Here is a 15,325-nt window from a genome sequence, read left to right as displayed (position 1 = left end):
GTTAAGATCATTCCTCTAGCTGCTTTGCTGCTAATGCGAGTTTGTCTCCGTTCCTGCCCGAGAAACAGAAGTTGAACTAATAGCATCAAAATCAAAATAGCTACAGGAATCATCGTTGTAAAGTTAGCTATCTGCTTTTTAGCCACCGACAGCTACCGTTAATATTATGGAAGCTGCTGTCGTGAGCTAACTTGCCATCACAGTCTTATCGGGCAGCTTCACAGCCTGCTATTAGCAGACAGCACTAAAGTTGACAAAATCACACTTGCACATCATTAGAATTCCAACAATTTATATGGGATTGGGATTTATCATTAAACTAAACATGGAACCTGAATACTACCTGATATTTCAACCTGCTGCCATCAGTGATCGGCGCGTCTGCTTGTTTGAGTCATGAATATCTTACGCAGTTACATTCCATGTAGTGTCCCAAAACTGTTAAATCATTCCCCATGTAGTTCACTATGAGTCACACTCAATACATCCATGGTAATAGGGAATAGGGAGTGAGTGAACCATTTCAAACACATCTCTGGTCATCTCCGTTAGCCATCTTACTCGTCCTGATGCCATGTTCCATATGAGAACACTCAGTTAGCCTAATGTATTAAACTTCTACTTGTCCCGACAGTTAACAGATATAGACCCGGCGACAGTTACAGAGATAGAAACTATAAATAGATAGGCTTTGTTCATAATAATTAAATTACAACCAGACAGAGAACAAGGAGTTTGAGAACCGAGGCTCATCTAATGTGCGAGATGAGCTACAGCAATGGGTCAATGAGTGGTATTACTGCGCCCCTATGGGCAGGCGAGTGGTGGTGCGGAATGCCCTAAAGCGCCTGTTAGAAGTTACATTCTTATGTTCCCACATCTGTATGGTGGACGTTTACCAATAATGGTCGCGTTTCCCGATAAAGAACCTTCTTAAGGAACCCTTCTTAGGCAACCCTTTGTATGGGAGTTAAGAAGTACTTTGTAGTTAAGTGCCTCTTAACTCGTTCGGGAAACCGGCCAATGGCTTTGAAAATAAACAAATATCAGTGATGGTTACGCCTTACAGAGAGAGGAGACCAGTCAACCTTATCATAAAGAACACAGTGGTGGATGTAGTAACTATCACCCGTGATAGATCTTAGGGCGGAATGGTAGGCAGAGTCTAGGGGTTTCATGGTAGTCATAGAAGCATGTCTATAGATTGTGTCACCATAGTCTAATACTGATAAGAAGACAGCTTGAACAATTCTCTACCTGCTGAACATAGGAAAGCTAGAACGGTTTCTGTACAGGAAGCCAATTTTCTGCCGCAGTTTTGAGGCTAGATTATCTACATGAAACTTGAAAGCGAGTTTATCATCCAGCCACAAACCAATATATTTGTACTCAGTGACTCTCTCAATCCGCGAGCCATTAGCCATTAATAAATGGAGCCTGTCATAATCAGTAATCCTGGCTCTAGAAAACAACATAAACTTAGATTTGCTAGGATTAAGGACTAGTTTCAGATTAGTGAGAGCTTCTTGCAGCACATTAAAAGAAAGCTGCCGGTTCTCAATGGCTTCCTAAACAGTATCCACAATACAATGGACTACTGTATCATCAGCATATAGATGAGCATGACATCCAGTTAGTGTACAGACGGTATCATTAATATAGATGGTGAAAAAGACAGTACCCAACACTGAGCCTTGAGGCACACCTTTAGCTAGAGACAAGAAATCAGATCGAATGCTACCCAATTTCACACACGGAAACCTTGACGACAGATAGTCCTGAAACCAATCACAAGCATTTCAATCCAAACCAATACTAGATAGCCTATTTAAAAGCAGGTAGTGATTGACTGTATCAAATGATTTTGAAAGATCTACAAAGAGGGCAGCACAATGTTTCCTGTTGTCTAAGGTCGAGATGATGTCATTAGTAACAAGAGTAACGGCAGAAATGGTGCTGTGTTTAGCTCTGAATCCAGATTGGTGAGTACTTAAAACTGAGTGACTTGAAAGAAAAGATTTCAACTGGTTATTTACCAAGGTCTCCAGAATTTTGGCTAAGCATGGTAATCTGGAGATAGGACGATAGTTATCCATTTTATCCCTATAACCTACTTTGTGCAACGGGACCACCTGGGCAGATTTCCAAACCTGAGGAACTATACCTGACGCAATTAAACATGTATGACAATGGCTCACTAATGACTGGGGTTGCCAGTTTTATACAAAACGAGTCTAGATTGTCCTCACCAGTAGAACACTTGGAGTCTATGGATTGCAAGATTCCTAACATTTCACTAGGTGTAAAAGGCTGAAAGTTGAAATGAGAGACACGGTCCAAAGGGGTAGTTAAATAAGTGCCCAGCCTCAGTGAAGTGCTTATTAAAAGCAAAACAAGTATCATTTGGATCAGAGATTACATGATCATCTACATTAATAGACAAGGGCAGTGCACTAGAGGGTTTGTTTTTAGTTAGGTTCACAACACGCCAGAACGTTGCAGGGTTTGAATAGGAGTTGGAGACTAAATCCAAAAAGTAATCAGATTTAGCTTTCCTCTCAGCTGTTTATTAAAAAAAAAAAGATATATATATATATAAGTTGTCTAAAAGAAAGCCAGTCTTGGGTATCCCTTGTGCATCTGGCACGGGACCAGGCACAATTCCTCTCATTAAACAAGGTAGACAGATCACTAGATTACCATGGTGCAATTCTATCTTTAATCCTAGTCTTTTTGGAAGGGGCGTGTTTATCTACAAAGTAATTGAATGTTTTTAGAAAAGAGTCAAGGGCAACTTGCACATCATCAGACTCAACTGAGCTTAAACTATTACAGTCAATAATGTCATACAAAAATGCTTGATCATTGAAGGATTTAAGATTTCTCCTCAAAACCATATGTGGCTGTGTTTTCACCAACTTTGTAGTTTTAACGCAAGCCGTAGGAAAATGGTCACCTAGTAGTCTCTGACCAACTGAGAAAGGCCCAGATTACCACTCACTCACTCACTCATTCAACCAACAAATAGCTCACCACATCCCTGCACACAGAGAGAGTGACTGGTAACCTATTAAGACTGTTTCCATTTTTCAACAAGACTTGTAAACACATTTCTTGAATTATCCTGGTAAATTGGTGACAACAGCCTAATACTTTCAGCCGCAGTTTGGCAACTATGGCAAACAGCCCAGTCTCATCAAATCTGCTTCCATCGTAAAATAGATCCGCCCAGATCTTTTCGAACCCTGTTCTGTTCTGGGGGCAGAATCCACCACAGAAAGCGGTCCGTTATTCGCTTTTGGTACGATACTGATCCACTCAGTTACTTAACACGCTCAGTTACTTAACACGCTCAGTTACTTGACACGCTCAGTTACTTAACACGCTCGGTTACTTAACACGACCAGTTATTTAACACGCTCAGTCAACTGTGCCACTGGAGGTTTGGTCCTGATGTCTGCAAGGTCATTTTTCATTTTTTTTTTAAACAGATTATAAAAGTAATGAAAGTCATTTCTAAGCTTTCAAATGGTGTGCCAATGCTTTGAAATGTGCTTCTGTGAATGTTGGTACACCTGCAATTGCTAAACAGGGAAAAAGTGCTTCAAAGATTCAGGGCTGTTCACGTCGTCATCGCATGATGTCGTCATTGCATGATGACGAAATGCATCATGGGTGGTGGACGGCAGGGTCACTGTGCACTTGTTTTAATTTGATGTGGACATGATCACGGGCCATCAACAAGTTGCTTACGGGTCGGGTCTCGACCCCATGAAAAGTCTAACCTTGGGCTATTGTCAGTCTTTGAACTTTATGCTGTGGTTCTGCAGGGCCAAAGGGCAGTGTTGTCCTCATTGATGTGATGTGCATCCCGGGAGAGCCGGGAGATCTGGGGCCAGAAGGGGATCTGGGGCCGGAAGGGGAGCTGGGACTCCCTGGAGCTCCAGGAAGACCAGGACCAGAGGGTACAGAGATGAGTTCTTCTCGCACTATGACTTAATTATGATGAAGTGTAGCTCAATACTAAAATAATATTCTGCATCTTTGTCTTCTGCAGGCTGTAAAGGGCTCATAGGCCTACATGGGCCAATGGGATTTTCCGGTATCCCGGGACTGAAGGGAGACAAAGGGTCACCTGGAGCCCAAGGTCGGCTCACTGAGGGCACCCTCAGACTGCACCTGAAATAAAACAACACACTTGTTGACACACAATCAACAAAGGACTACAACCATTCAACTTCAGTCTCCGGATGTCTTTGCTCAGGTATGCAAGGTGAGAAGGGGCCTTCAGGAGCCAAAGGCCCCAGGGGGCCCCCAGGCCCCTACTACCCTGGCCCCATAGAGGACGGATTCCTGTTCACCAGACACAGCCAGAGGCAACATGTGCCACAGTGTCCAGGGGGAAGCAGCATCATCTACTCTGGATACTCCCTCCTCTTCATCAATGGCAACAACCAAGGGCACGGTCAGGACCTGGGTATGTTATGTTTACAAACATGCACGAAAACATGCGCACACACACTACCATCATCATCATCATCATCACGCTGCTCTTCTTTGTCAAGGTACCCTGGGGAGCTGCCTGCCTCGCTTCTCCACCATGCCCTTCCTCTTTTGCAACGTGGACAATACCTGTCGCTATGCGTCCCGCAATGACTACTCCTACTGGCTGTCCACAGACGAGCCAATGCCCAGTGACATGGCCCTCATCTCTGGAGACTCGCTACAGAGATACGTCAGCAGGTGAACTTTAACCCTGGTAGACAAGCCAGGAGGGCTCCAGATTTAATTTGTTGAAGCGACTCCTTGTGGTACACCGTTTTAGGTCAGTTTCTTTCTTTTTTTCGTAAAGGGATAGTCTAGAATAAGTCTGGAATTTCTTTGAATCCTAACCAATTCGGTTCGATTGAGCTAGCATTAGCATGCCCTGAACGCCCAAACATGGGACTGCATGGAATCAGCTGAAAATGTTCTTCATCAATCAACAACATTAAGGGTAAGTTGAAAATGAGGCCCAAGTTAAAAAATGCCAGACTATCCCTTTAAGTGGTTTGCACAATGGCACAACTACCAGGAGCATATCTAACAGTAGGCCTTTCGAGCCTAACATTGTGTTCAACTGTTAGATACTTAAGCAATATTTCACGACAGGCCGTGGTGTATGGTTATTATACACAGCTAAGGGGCGTTGTTTGGCCTGAAAGTGGATATCTATAGTATATGACTTTTGATATCTCACAAAGATATCAATACGGCATTTTGATTTTCAAAAGCCTTCGCCCGTTACAACCAATTTAAATTGGCGGTCCGGTCACCAAACAGAAAGTGAGGTAATCTCAGACACGTTTCGATTAGAATCAAACTTGGTACATGGACCCGTGGGACCACATGTTGAAGAAGCACAAAATACATTTGCCATTTGACCTCTAGGGGGCGCTGCAATAAGCAACAATAACTGTTGATGTTCCTTTAAATATACACCAAAAGAGATGTTGGAGAACATCTTGCTTCCGTACTTTGACGTATTTTCCGCCTGAAACGGGCTGCAAGGGCGGGACATACGCTTAGATGAATTTCATTGGAACGTTATCGAGCGGGCGGGACATTCAACACTTGAGGCTGCAGAGTAGTTGACGTTTTGATTGACAGGGTGGATGTTGTGAGATTATTGGCCTAAAATCTAAGGTACCTGGTGTCGTAATTGCACGTGACCTACCGTTTTCCAGGAAGTAAGAAAATATATACTTTGATATAAGATTATAACAAAAGTATAATTTTAAAATGTTTTGGGCAAACATCGTTGAATAGGTGAACACTATGACCAATTATGTGAACCAAAATGGGACAGAATGCTTTTTTCATTTCTATGCGACTTATACTTGTGTCTGGTCATACCATGGGAGGTCCCAAGCCTGAGACATTGCAACTTGTCATGTCGACCTAATTAATGCGGCCGTCATTTTGGGTTTTATATCAAAAGGTTTTTAAAAAATTCACAGGCCACAATTCTTTCTCTATTTTCACTAAAGTTGTTACGGATGTTCTTTAGACCAACCCTCACAAAGGTGTCTATATGGAAAACATTCAAAAGCCATACCGTGAGCATAACTGGCACTATTTTGTTAGAGCTCATACTGTAAGTATTGTGAATATTTATATTGAGTTAAATGTTTGTGCATGCATTTTAGAAACAAAGAGAATCGTCAGATGTTTATTGGTATCTATAACACTACAGTAACTAGGGCTGCCCCCTGAAAGTCGACGCGTCGAATCATCAGTCGGAGACCCTAAAGTCGACAGAGATTCTTTAAGTCGAGTCGAGTAGTTTTCTGCTCCACTGTCAAGGACTAGGAGGTGGACTAAGATCAAGGACAGGCCAATCATTCGTTTTAGACCTAGGCTATTACCGTAGCTATTTGTTGGGCTGTAAAAGAAGAGTTAAGACTGATAGCAGAGGGAAGAAGGCAGGGAGCCCCTCTCCCCTCCGCTAAGCGTGTAGCCTAGCCTAGCCTAGCCTACTATGCGCCAGCAATCACGTGCATTTCCCAAATGGAATATCACACTGCTTTCCTAAATCAATCTTCTTGTATATCCAATGGTAAAAATAGGGTCTCCCATAGACAGCTTGAGCTCTAACGTCTGTGAAAATGCTTTAGTGACAGCCAAAACATTTCCTTGTTGACTGCTGCCCAACTATGAGCCGATTCGCCCAAGCATTCAAATGCGCAGTTGAGGAGACTATCGTCAAATTGCCCAACCCTAATGTAGGATATGTGAAACTGTATAAAAACATGGGGGCATCCGAAGTAGATGGACAATGCTAGATGATTCATGTTTAACAAGAAAACAGGTGTCTTTTATTGTGCAGCCTGCAATTTTGAGTTGAAAGTTTCACAGCTCTCCCGACTCCGGCGGTCTCCCCTCAGCCTGGGGGGAACGAATCTCCCGACATGTCACAAAATGGATATGAAGACAAAATGTTTAAGATATTGATAACCTGTCTATTAATTATCTCGATTATTAGTGGTCCAACTTGAAACCTTGCACTTGAAACAAGCTATCAAACACATTCGGAGGCAGCGGAGAGGATTTAGCGGAGCGGAAATATGAGCAAGGCTAATAATTTATTTTGAAACTTTATTCTACTTTTTTGTTCAACGGAAAATAATAAACACCAATCAAGGTAAAATAGCCCAATAAAGGCTATTCAAGCATAACCTAATGGACGAAAGTTCATTCAGAAAAAGATTGAACAAAATGAAGCATCCCTCCATCTTATTCCACAAACCGATAGCCAGGCTATTCTAGCTATTTAAAATGCTGTAATTATGTAACTGTCATTCTCGTTGATTTCAAATAGCCTCGGAAATACTCAGAAATGTGCCTTGGCAACAATTGATTGTTTCTATAGGCTACCAATATAGGCCTAACCAAAATAATCACGGAAACTTGATGTCAAGTGATTTTCTGATAGCCAGGAGAAAGAGAAAAAACACATTGACGATTCGACGCGTCGCTTTGAACACCAAGTCTGAGTCGAATCACAAAATCCTGAGTTGAAGACAGCCCTAACAGTAACGTTTGCTTGGATTTGATGAAACACAAAACAACACAAACGATGTGTCTCAGTCAAAGGGACAGACAGCCAAGTAAGGGATAATGTATGGCCAACCGGCTATTATTGAAAAACCAGAGCCCAACAGTGCGTTTGGAACCCCTAGGCCGGGCCGAGAGTGATTCCATTATCCCCTTTATTACACGGCTACTTACCAACAACATTAATAGCCCAGAGTCCAAATATTGATTATAATACATTTGATGTTGATTTTGCCTCAGCGAAAAAAAAAAAAAGCTTCTCTCTTCCCATTTCTCACCTCCTTCCTCACTGGTCCATTCCACGAAGCTAGCTAGCCGGCTAGCTCACTTTCCATATGCTAGCTTGCTCCTGCCAGGATCGTCGGGTCTTCGGTCGACTAGATGTTGTTTTTCTTCTGACACACTGATACTTGTAAAGAAGGCAGGAGGCAGCAGTCAAATCCTCCCACCTTCGGGTTTTATAACACATAAAACAGGACGTACAGGTTACTCTCAGGGTATAGGCACATGAGGGAACAGGAAGTGACACACAAGGGAGAGAGAACAAACAGGAAGATGCAGTCCCTTTTACAGTATGCCCTCAGCAGCTACAGTACTATTTACTGCATATTATGCCTTCGTTCAGCAAGCACACACATTTTCTTCAGAATGCCCCACATTTGAATCTAATTGACTATCCCTGACCTACAGACCTGCTAAAGTTAGAAACAGCCCTCCATCAGAAGATAGATGCATCCGTATTTCACAATGGTTCTAAATTGCAGACATTAATTACTATTAAATATATAAATACAGCTTAACGTTCCCCTGTATTTCATTAGTCAGTGCCTCTGCTTCCCTGTGCTTCTAAAGTGCTCCAGTGTTGCTGATTTCAGTCATTTTAAAATCCACGGCATCTTTGTACAGAAATGCCAGTAGACCTTATTTTAGCATTCTACCTTGCTCTACGTGTGCTGGCGTCTAGTGTTGTTTCCTACCATGTGTCGCAGTGAAAAAGCATTGAACAGAAGCACCCACAGTATTACAGTACTGTATGTGAACCATCTGTCTGTAGTAGGCTCATGAAATTATGAGAATACTGTGGTTGAACTATAATAAATTGTTGTGGTGCCTGTCTATTTCAGATGTGCCGTGTGTGAGACCAAAGCAAACGTCATCGCCATTCACAGTCAGACCAATCAGATCCCTCCATGTCCACGGGGCTGGCTCTCTCTGTGGTCTGGATACTCATTTGTCATGGTAAGGACTGCATATCTACTAGTAAAGAGAATGTCAACTGTATTGTAGTCCGGGATCTATTCTGTAGACCAGTAGTCACTGTACTAGACTGTGGTGCTTTCGCAGGCTGGCTCTCATATTCTTTCCCTTCACTGGATTGGATGAGGGGGGGTACATGGGCATCAGGAAATTACTGCTTGGCTGTTTGGAAACACACACTGTCTAAGGCATGGGTCTCCAACTCGTAGCGTGCAAGCTACCGGTAGCTCACTGCCTGTTTTTGAGTAGCTCGCCAAAATGTTCAATGATTAAGTATAAAACATTTCAATCCAATCAAATACACAGATGTCCCACCCCCTCTAACACAAGTGATATCAGCTGTCTATCCAATAAGTTATGTGAATTTTGACAGCATGTTGTCACATCAGTTAGGCTCTATAGTAGCCTAGGCTAGTTACTGAGGTAACGTGCATTTGGTGTTATTTGCAAACCAGTTGAATGTTAGCTTATAAAAGAATGGACAGAGGAGGAATGGGAAAGCAAATTTTTATTCACGAAGGACACGTGTTTGGCTCATCTGTGCTTTAAGAAAAAACAACCAGATTGCTCCCATTAAAAAGTGTTTTTTTAAATGATTGCAAGTGCAAGAGAGTGACATTTTGAGTCAAAAGCTCTTCCTCAGACTTCTTGTGAACAAAGCATAAGATCAGCGATGGCAAGATGGTGAAGGAAGCGATGACTACGACGGCCGAAAGGTCATTCAGGGACCATAAAAGCAAGATAGAAATCAGGTCTGCTATTGCTGATGTACAGCTCAGTGCTGAACAGTTGCAAGGAGAGTCTCTGTGCTTTCTGCAGATGCAGTTGGACAGCTGGAGCGGGACATGACTACTGTAGGTGCAAATAGTTTTCAATCCATTGTGATGAGTCGGTGGACGCAAGTGATCCCGCCCAGTTGGCCTTGTTCGTTTCGGATGGTTTTTGCTGACGTTTCCACCAAAGTAGAGGTTTTTGCACTGTTTCCGCTGAAAACCACAACCAGAGGAGTTGATATCAAGAACGTTTTGAAGAACTACTTTGTGGGGGAAAAAAACATGCCCGTAGAAATGCTGGTGTCTATAACAACAGACAGAGCCCCAGCTGTGGCTGCGATCACACTGGGACATGTGGCTAGAAACGTGTGGCCAGCTGAACCGTTGTTTCCCTGCTGTTTGGCACCGCACGCTTGACACACACTCCTCTCTTCCGGCGCCAGGCACCGCTTTTAGACGCTTGTTAAAAGTTCAAATATTCTTAACTTTTCAGCTCAAGACGCATGTCACATGCTCACTGGCAAATCATTGCCTCTAAGACTGTTAATATATCACCGTATTACGTTTTCAGGTGAGAAAGTAACCATGTAGATTCCCATTATGTGATCAGTGTGTTGTGTCATAGAGTTTGGGGAACCTGGCTAACTATTCTAGCTAGCGCCACACACGCACCACGTTGTTCATTGTCACTCTGTCTAGCGACGCGTCTCAGTGTGATCACGGCCTACGACAGCGCGCCACACAGGATGTATTGCAAACTACAAGGCAGACTTTCCTACATTTCTGAACTGTCACTCCATCATTCATCAGCAGGCTATATGCGCAAAGGCTATGGGATTTGGTCATGACATGACATCTTTTGTTAAGATTATCAACTATCAAGATACTACAGTGCTTTTTTCCTTGCTGAAGGAAATCAAGGCTTTCATGGAATCCAGGGAGGAGGACACTACCCTACTGTCTTGACGCTGGGTGGCTGCTTGACCTTGTGTTCCTGACAGACGTGACAGAGAAACTGAATCACCTGAACCTACAGTTACACGGCAAAGACAACATCATATGTGATCTGATCAGTGCTGGGAAGGCTTTTAAAGCAAAGCTGCCATTTTACTTTCAGCAAGTGAAAAATAAAAGACTGTAGCACGTGAAAAATAAGACTATGACCCAGTTGTAAAGGTGTTGGATAGCCATGCATGAGCAGAGGATGTTGTGGATCTACATAAGTATTGTGACCTCCTGTCCGAGCTTGGGCAGGAGTTTGAGGACAGGTTTAGTGATTTTGTCATCATGTCCACGCTCTGATCTATGCTGCACTATATATTTATACAATTGTGCAATGAACAGTTAGGAGGTTTGAGATAGGATAGGATGCAAACATGAGTTACGTAAGGTATTGCTTCTGTAATAGGAAGATAGGTTTAAAATATAAGTTAAGATAGGACAAGCAGTTAGAATATTTTTCTGTAATGAGGCCCCAGCTCTAGATTAACATAAACATGGTTATGGTCATTGTATTCTGCACTTTTTGACAAATAAATCAAATCAAACAACTTAATCTTAGAATATCCAAGGAAAAGAGATACATTAAAGAAACACTTTCAATTCATAATCTATATCCAATGAGCAATTGTAATTGTGTTATAACTGAAAAGAAGTGTTTGGAATGGTTACTGTTGCTAGGTGGTCATAATTCGCTCACGCTGGACAATATAGATAATCTCTGGCTGCAGCCCAGTGGTCAGGGCATCCGGCCAGTGACCGCAAAGCAGACAGATGTGGATCCAGTCTGTCCAGGTCGTAGCAGCCATTGTATGAAAGGCCATTTAGAACGTTCACACTTTTTCCAATGAAAGGCCTGGTGATCCAAAAGGTTATTGGTTTGAATCCCAGCTCGGCTGGAAAAGATTGTATTCACTAGTACATTTGACCACTGCTGTGCTGTTGAGCAAGGCACTTAACCCTTGACTCAAAGAGGGGGTGTTACAGGTTCCCATAAGCCCCTACTAAATTGGCAGGCTTTGCAGGTGTATACAGTGATGCCAAATCACTCTGTGTGTGTGTGTGTGTGTGTGTGTGTGTGTGTGTGTGTAGCAAACGGGAGCAGGAGCTGAGGGCTCTGGACAGCCTCTGGCCTCTGCAGGCTCCTGTTTGCAAGAGTTTCGCCGGATTCCCTTCATCGAGTGCCACGGTCGAGGAACGTGCAACTATTACACCGACTCCTACAGCTACTGGCTGGCCTCCCTGGACCCAGACGACATGTTTAGGTACGGTAAACATCAGATGCTGTATCCTGTCCACCCGTTATCACGCTTCAACTATGTTCTGAATGTTTGCTTATCTCTGCCTCCTACCACAGTAAACCCCGGCCTCAGACGGTGAAAGGCGAGTTCCCAGGAAATATAGTCAGTCGCTGTCAAGTTTGTATGAAGCAGTGGCATGGAGTGTGAGGCCCTGGGAGTGCTGGACTGGACAGTGGATATGCACTACTCCCATCAGCCACTGAGGGGGACATAGAGACTGATCGCTTCAATGACGACCTAGTGTTGCATTCAGGGTGCTGTCTGGAAGAGCCGCGGGTTTCTTCAGCCTCTTGACATAATTCTGTTGTAATTACAGCCCATTGTATATTTGTTTGTTAGTTTTTAAATATACTGATTTGGACTATATTATTATTAGTATTATTATTATTATGGTATATAATGTTATAGTCCTGCATGTTGACACCCTTGAGTGAAAAGCAGACTGCCTGTCATGTTGGCTGATTGCTTGACTATTGTTTGATGCTGTTTGTTAGAAGCAGCATCGATGGTTACAGTATATCAGCAATTAACCTTGGAGGGAAAATATTTTTTTGATTATGCTGCCAGGGCTACTTTTTACTAAGAGATTTCCCAGAATAATGTAGTTGATTGGATGTAGTATTTTACTGTATATCTACAATCTTGTTTTTATCACTTCGACTGGGAGAAATGAAATACTGTTATTAAGAACTGTAAGCAATGTAAAGATCTAGTGTAGTATATATGTAAAGATCTAGTGTAGTATATATGTAAAGATACATGATAATGTTCCTCATTCCAAAGGCGACATAGCTACTTTGGTTTCTGGCATTCAGTTACAAAACCAGTATAGCTCTGATGTTCAGTATAATGACACAATACAACTTTATTTATTCCAGTGGTTTGCCTGTAACCTTTTAAAATGATGTTAACTCTGTTTCTTGGCTTATTAAATCAATATGTATATTGTACATGACAGATACAGTGTTGTATGGCTACTGTTGCACTTGAATCTATGCACTTGATTAACTGGATATAATGATGCTGAAGTCTGTTTGGTGAATTCCTTCTCCATGCTATCATACATGAGCTTTACTTCTGTAGTAAATATATATACTAATGTCAAAATATTTTTCTCTTCTTTGAGTTGCCAAAGGCAGTGTATTTTATTTTATACAGGTTTGCTACTAATGCATATTATTAGCTGGATGGAATAAGGGTGAACAGCAGTAGCTGCTAGGAATCATTGAATGAGAGTCACACACTCTGGGCCAGCTGCTTCTTTGATTGCCACAAGGGAGCAGTAAAGACCTTTAGCATGATGTTGCAATTTATTGTGGACTGGCATTGAAAATAACTATTGAATAATTGATTCTCTGATACTATGTTGAACTAAATGTAATTACATTTTTCTCAATTTTGTTGTCTGTTGGTCCAGGTCGGAAGTACAGTCTGTCAACCAAAATGCAATAATAAGAAACATAATTAAACCAATATGCACATTTACAATAAGCAGGTGTATACTGTAGGTGTCCAATAATATAACAGGCCCTGAACTTGTTTTAAGTGGTTATTTTGATATTTAATTTTAGCAAAAGCTCATTTGGTAAATAATCCTACTACAGTAATCAGTGGCAAGTGGCAGTGGCTGTGTGTGGGTATCAAAATACCCTTTTGTTATACAGTGTTCCATGATGTCATCTCTTTTGTTGATTTTGCTCTCCCTTCCTGCCTTTAACAGCCTCTTATTATGCGCACATTTTCTGGTTGTGTTTGACTTAGATTAGCGGGGAGTGCTGAATCCATACTGGTTAATTTTTTCATTGTGGCCCTCCATTTAAAATCAGTAAGTCTCCAGGAGTCACCTTTGTGTGTTAATAGCAGAACAAAGAGAAGCTGTGAGTGACTCGGTGGATTATGACACGGCATTCCATCATCGCTGGGCTGCGGAGGCGGCCCAGCGCTCCCGACAGGCCACCTGTCACCCAGGGGAGTTCGGTGACGAGCCGAGTGGAGCTTTAAAAAGAGCTCACTGTGGGTCACGGATCTCCAGAACCAGACCCCCTCATCTGCACCTCACCTCGCTCCAGCTCGCCCCGGCACAGTCCAGCTCCGCTCAGCCCGTGTTCCGACCCTGCCCGGCGCCCAGTCAAGTTGCGTTGTGATGAAGTTCTGCCAGATCCACTGTGCCTTGGCCCTGCTGGGCCTGGCGCTGGTCTTGTGCAGCAGCAGTGCCGCCTCCCAGCCCGACCTGGACCTCCGCCACCGCAGACTGCTCCAGAGGGCCCGTGCTGCCGGGGGAGCCGTGCAGGTGAGCAGAACCGGGGCACACAGCCATACCGCCGTAGACTGCTCTGCTAGCTTTATCATACACTACCATGCTTAGTCAGTATAATGCATGTCACTACAAACCCATCCTGTGGTGTCACACACACACACACACTCACATACACACACACTCACAACTGGATTTAGGTAAATTGCAGCCTCAAAAAAATAATAATTCTGAGACACAGGGACACAAACCACACAAGTTTTATCATCAAAGCCAACACACATTCTTGTGTGGACTTACAGTATAGTCGGATGTACAGTGTTACAGTGGACCTGAGTAGCTACAGAGGCAGTACAATACTGGAGATGAATGTGGGAGAACTGCTGTGTATAGTTCAGCGTTTCACACACATCACGTCACCGGACTGTGAACAAAGAGAAGAAACTGAGGGAGCTGGATTGACAGAAATCAGGGTCTCTCCTCTGACCAACATCACACTTGTCTAAATGCCACTTTTTAGCACCTTAAGTGTCATTCAATTCACAGCTAGTGTAATCCATCCATTTCATCGTTTGTCTTTCTGAGCTTGCTACCGGTAGACTCCCATTCCCTCCACAGATGATGAGGCGCGGATATGAACAGTGTGGTGTGAGATTGTGGTGATCATGTGTCTCTTGTCTACCAGCAGGACTGGAGTAAGCGAGCGGTGGAGGACATTCTGTCCCAGCTGTCCCTGCCCGAGCCCGAGGCCGAGGCTCAGCAGGAAAGTGAGGTTTCCAGCACAGGGGCCAAAGAGGACCTCCACGTGGAGCTGGAACGTTCCGTAGAGAACCCCAACCTGCCCCCACGCGAGCGCAAGGCCGGCTGCAAGAACTTCTACTGGAAGGGCTTTACATCCTGCTAAGGCCCCGCCCACCCCGGGACATCATGCTGCCAAGCACTCCGCGACACCAACACCCTTGACCCCTTGACCTACGCCTGACTAGTGCAAAACAATCAAGTTACCTGTTATCATGAAATCAAGAGAATGTACCTGTCTAATTTATGAATTAAAGAGAAAATCACTGAATGTCATTGAAGTTCTTTGTTACTTAGAGAGCTGCTGTTTATTTATTTAATCTGAAACAGATAAATGTGCCACACAT

At 43.2% G+C, this 15,325-nt stretch overlaps 1 protein-coding gene across 1 annotated transcript; it reads left to right on the top strand.

The window, feature by feature from the left end:
- Nucleotides 1-14,069: 14,069 nt before the first annotated feature.
- Nucleotides 14,070-15,084, top strand: sst1.2 (somatostatin 1, tandem duplicate 2; the record flags this gene model as incomplete). The annotated part of the gene is made up of 2 exons (XM_084440018.1): nucleotides 14,070-14,216; nucleotides 14,869-15,084. The coding sequence occupies 2 exons, from the start codon at nucleotides 14,070-14,072 to the stop codon at nucleotides 15,082-15,084; spliced, it is 363 nt and encodes a 120-aa protein (XP_084296144.1).
- Between the last annotated feature and the right edge of the window lie 241 nt (nucleotides 15,085-15,325).

Source organism: Borostomias antarcticus (assembly GCF_949987555.1).
Source record: "Borostomias antarcticus genome assembly, chromosome: 1".
Lineage (NCBI taxonomy): Eukaryota > Metazoa > Chordata > Actinopteri > Stomiiformes > Stomiidae > Borostomias > Borostomias antarcticus.
The sequence above is the reverse complement of the archived record's forward strand: the minus strand, read 5'-3'. Positions and strand labels throughout refer to the sequence as shown.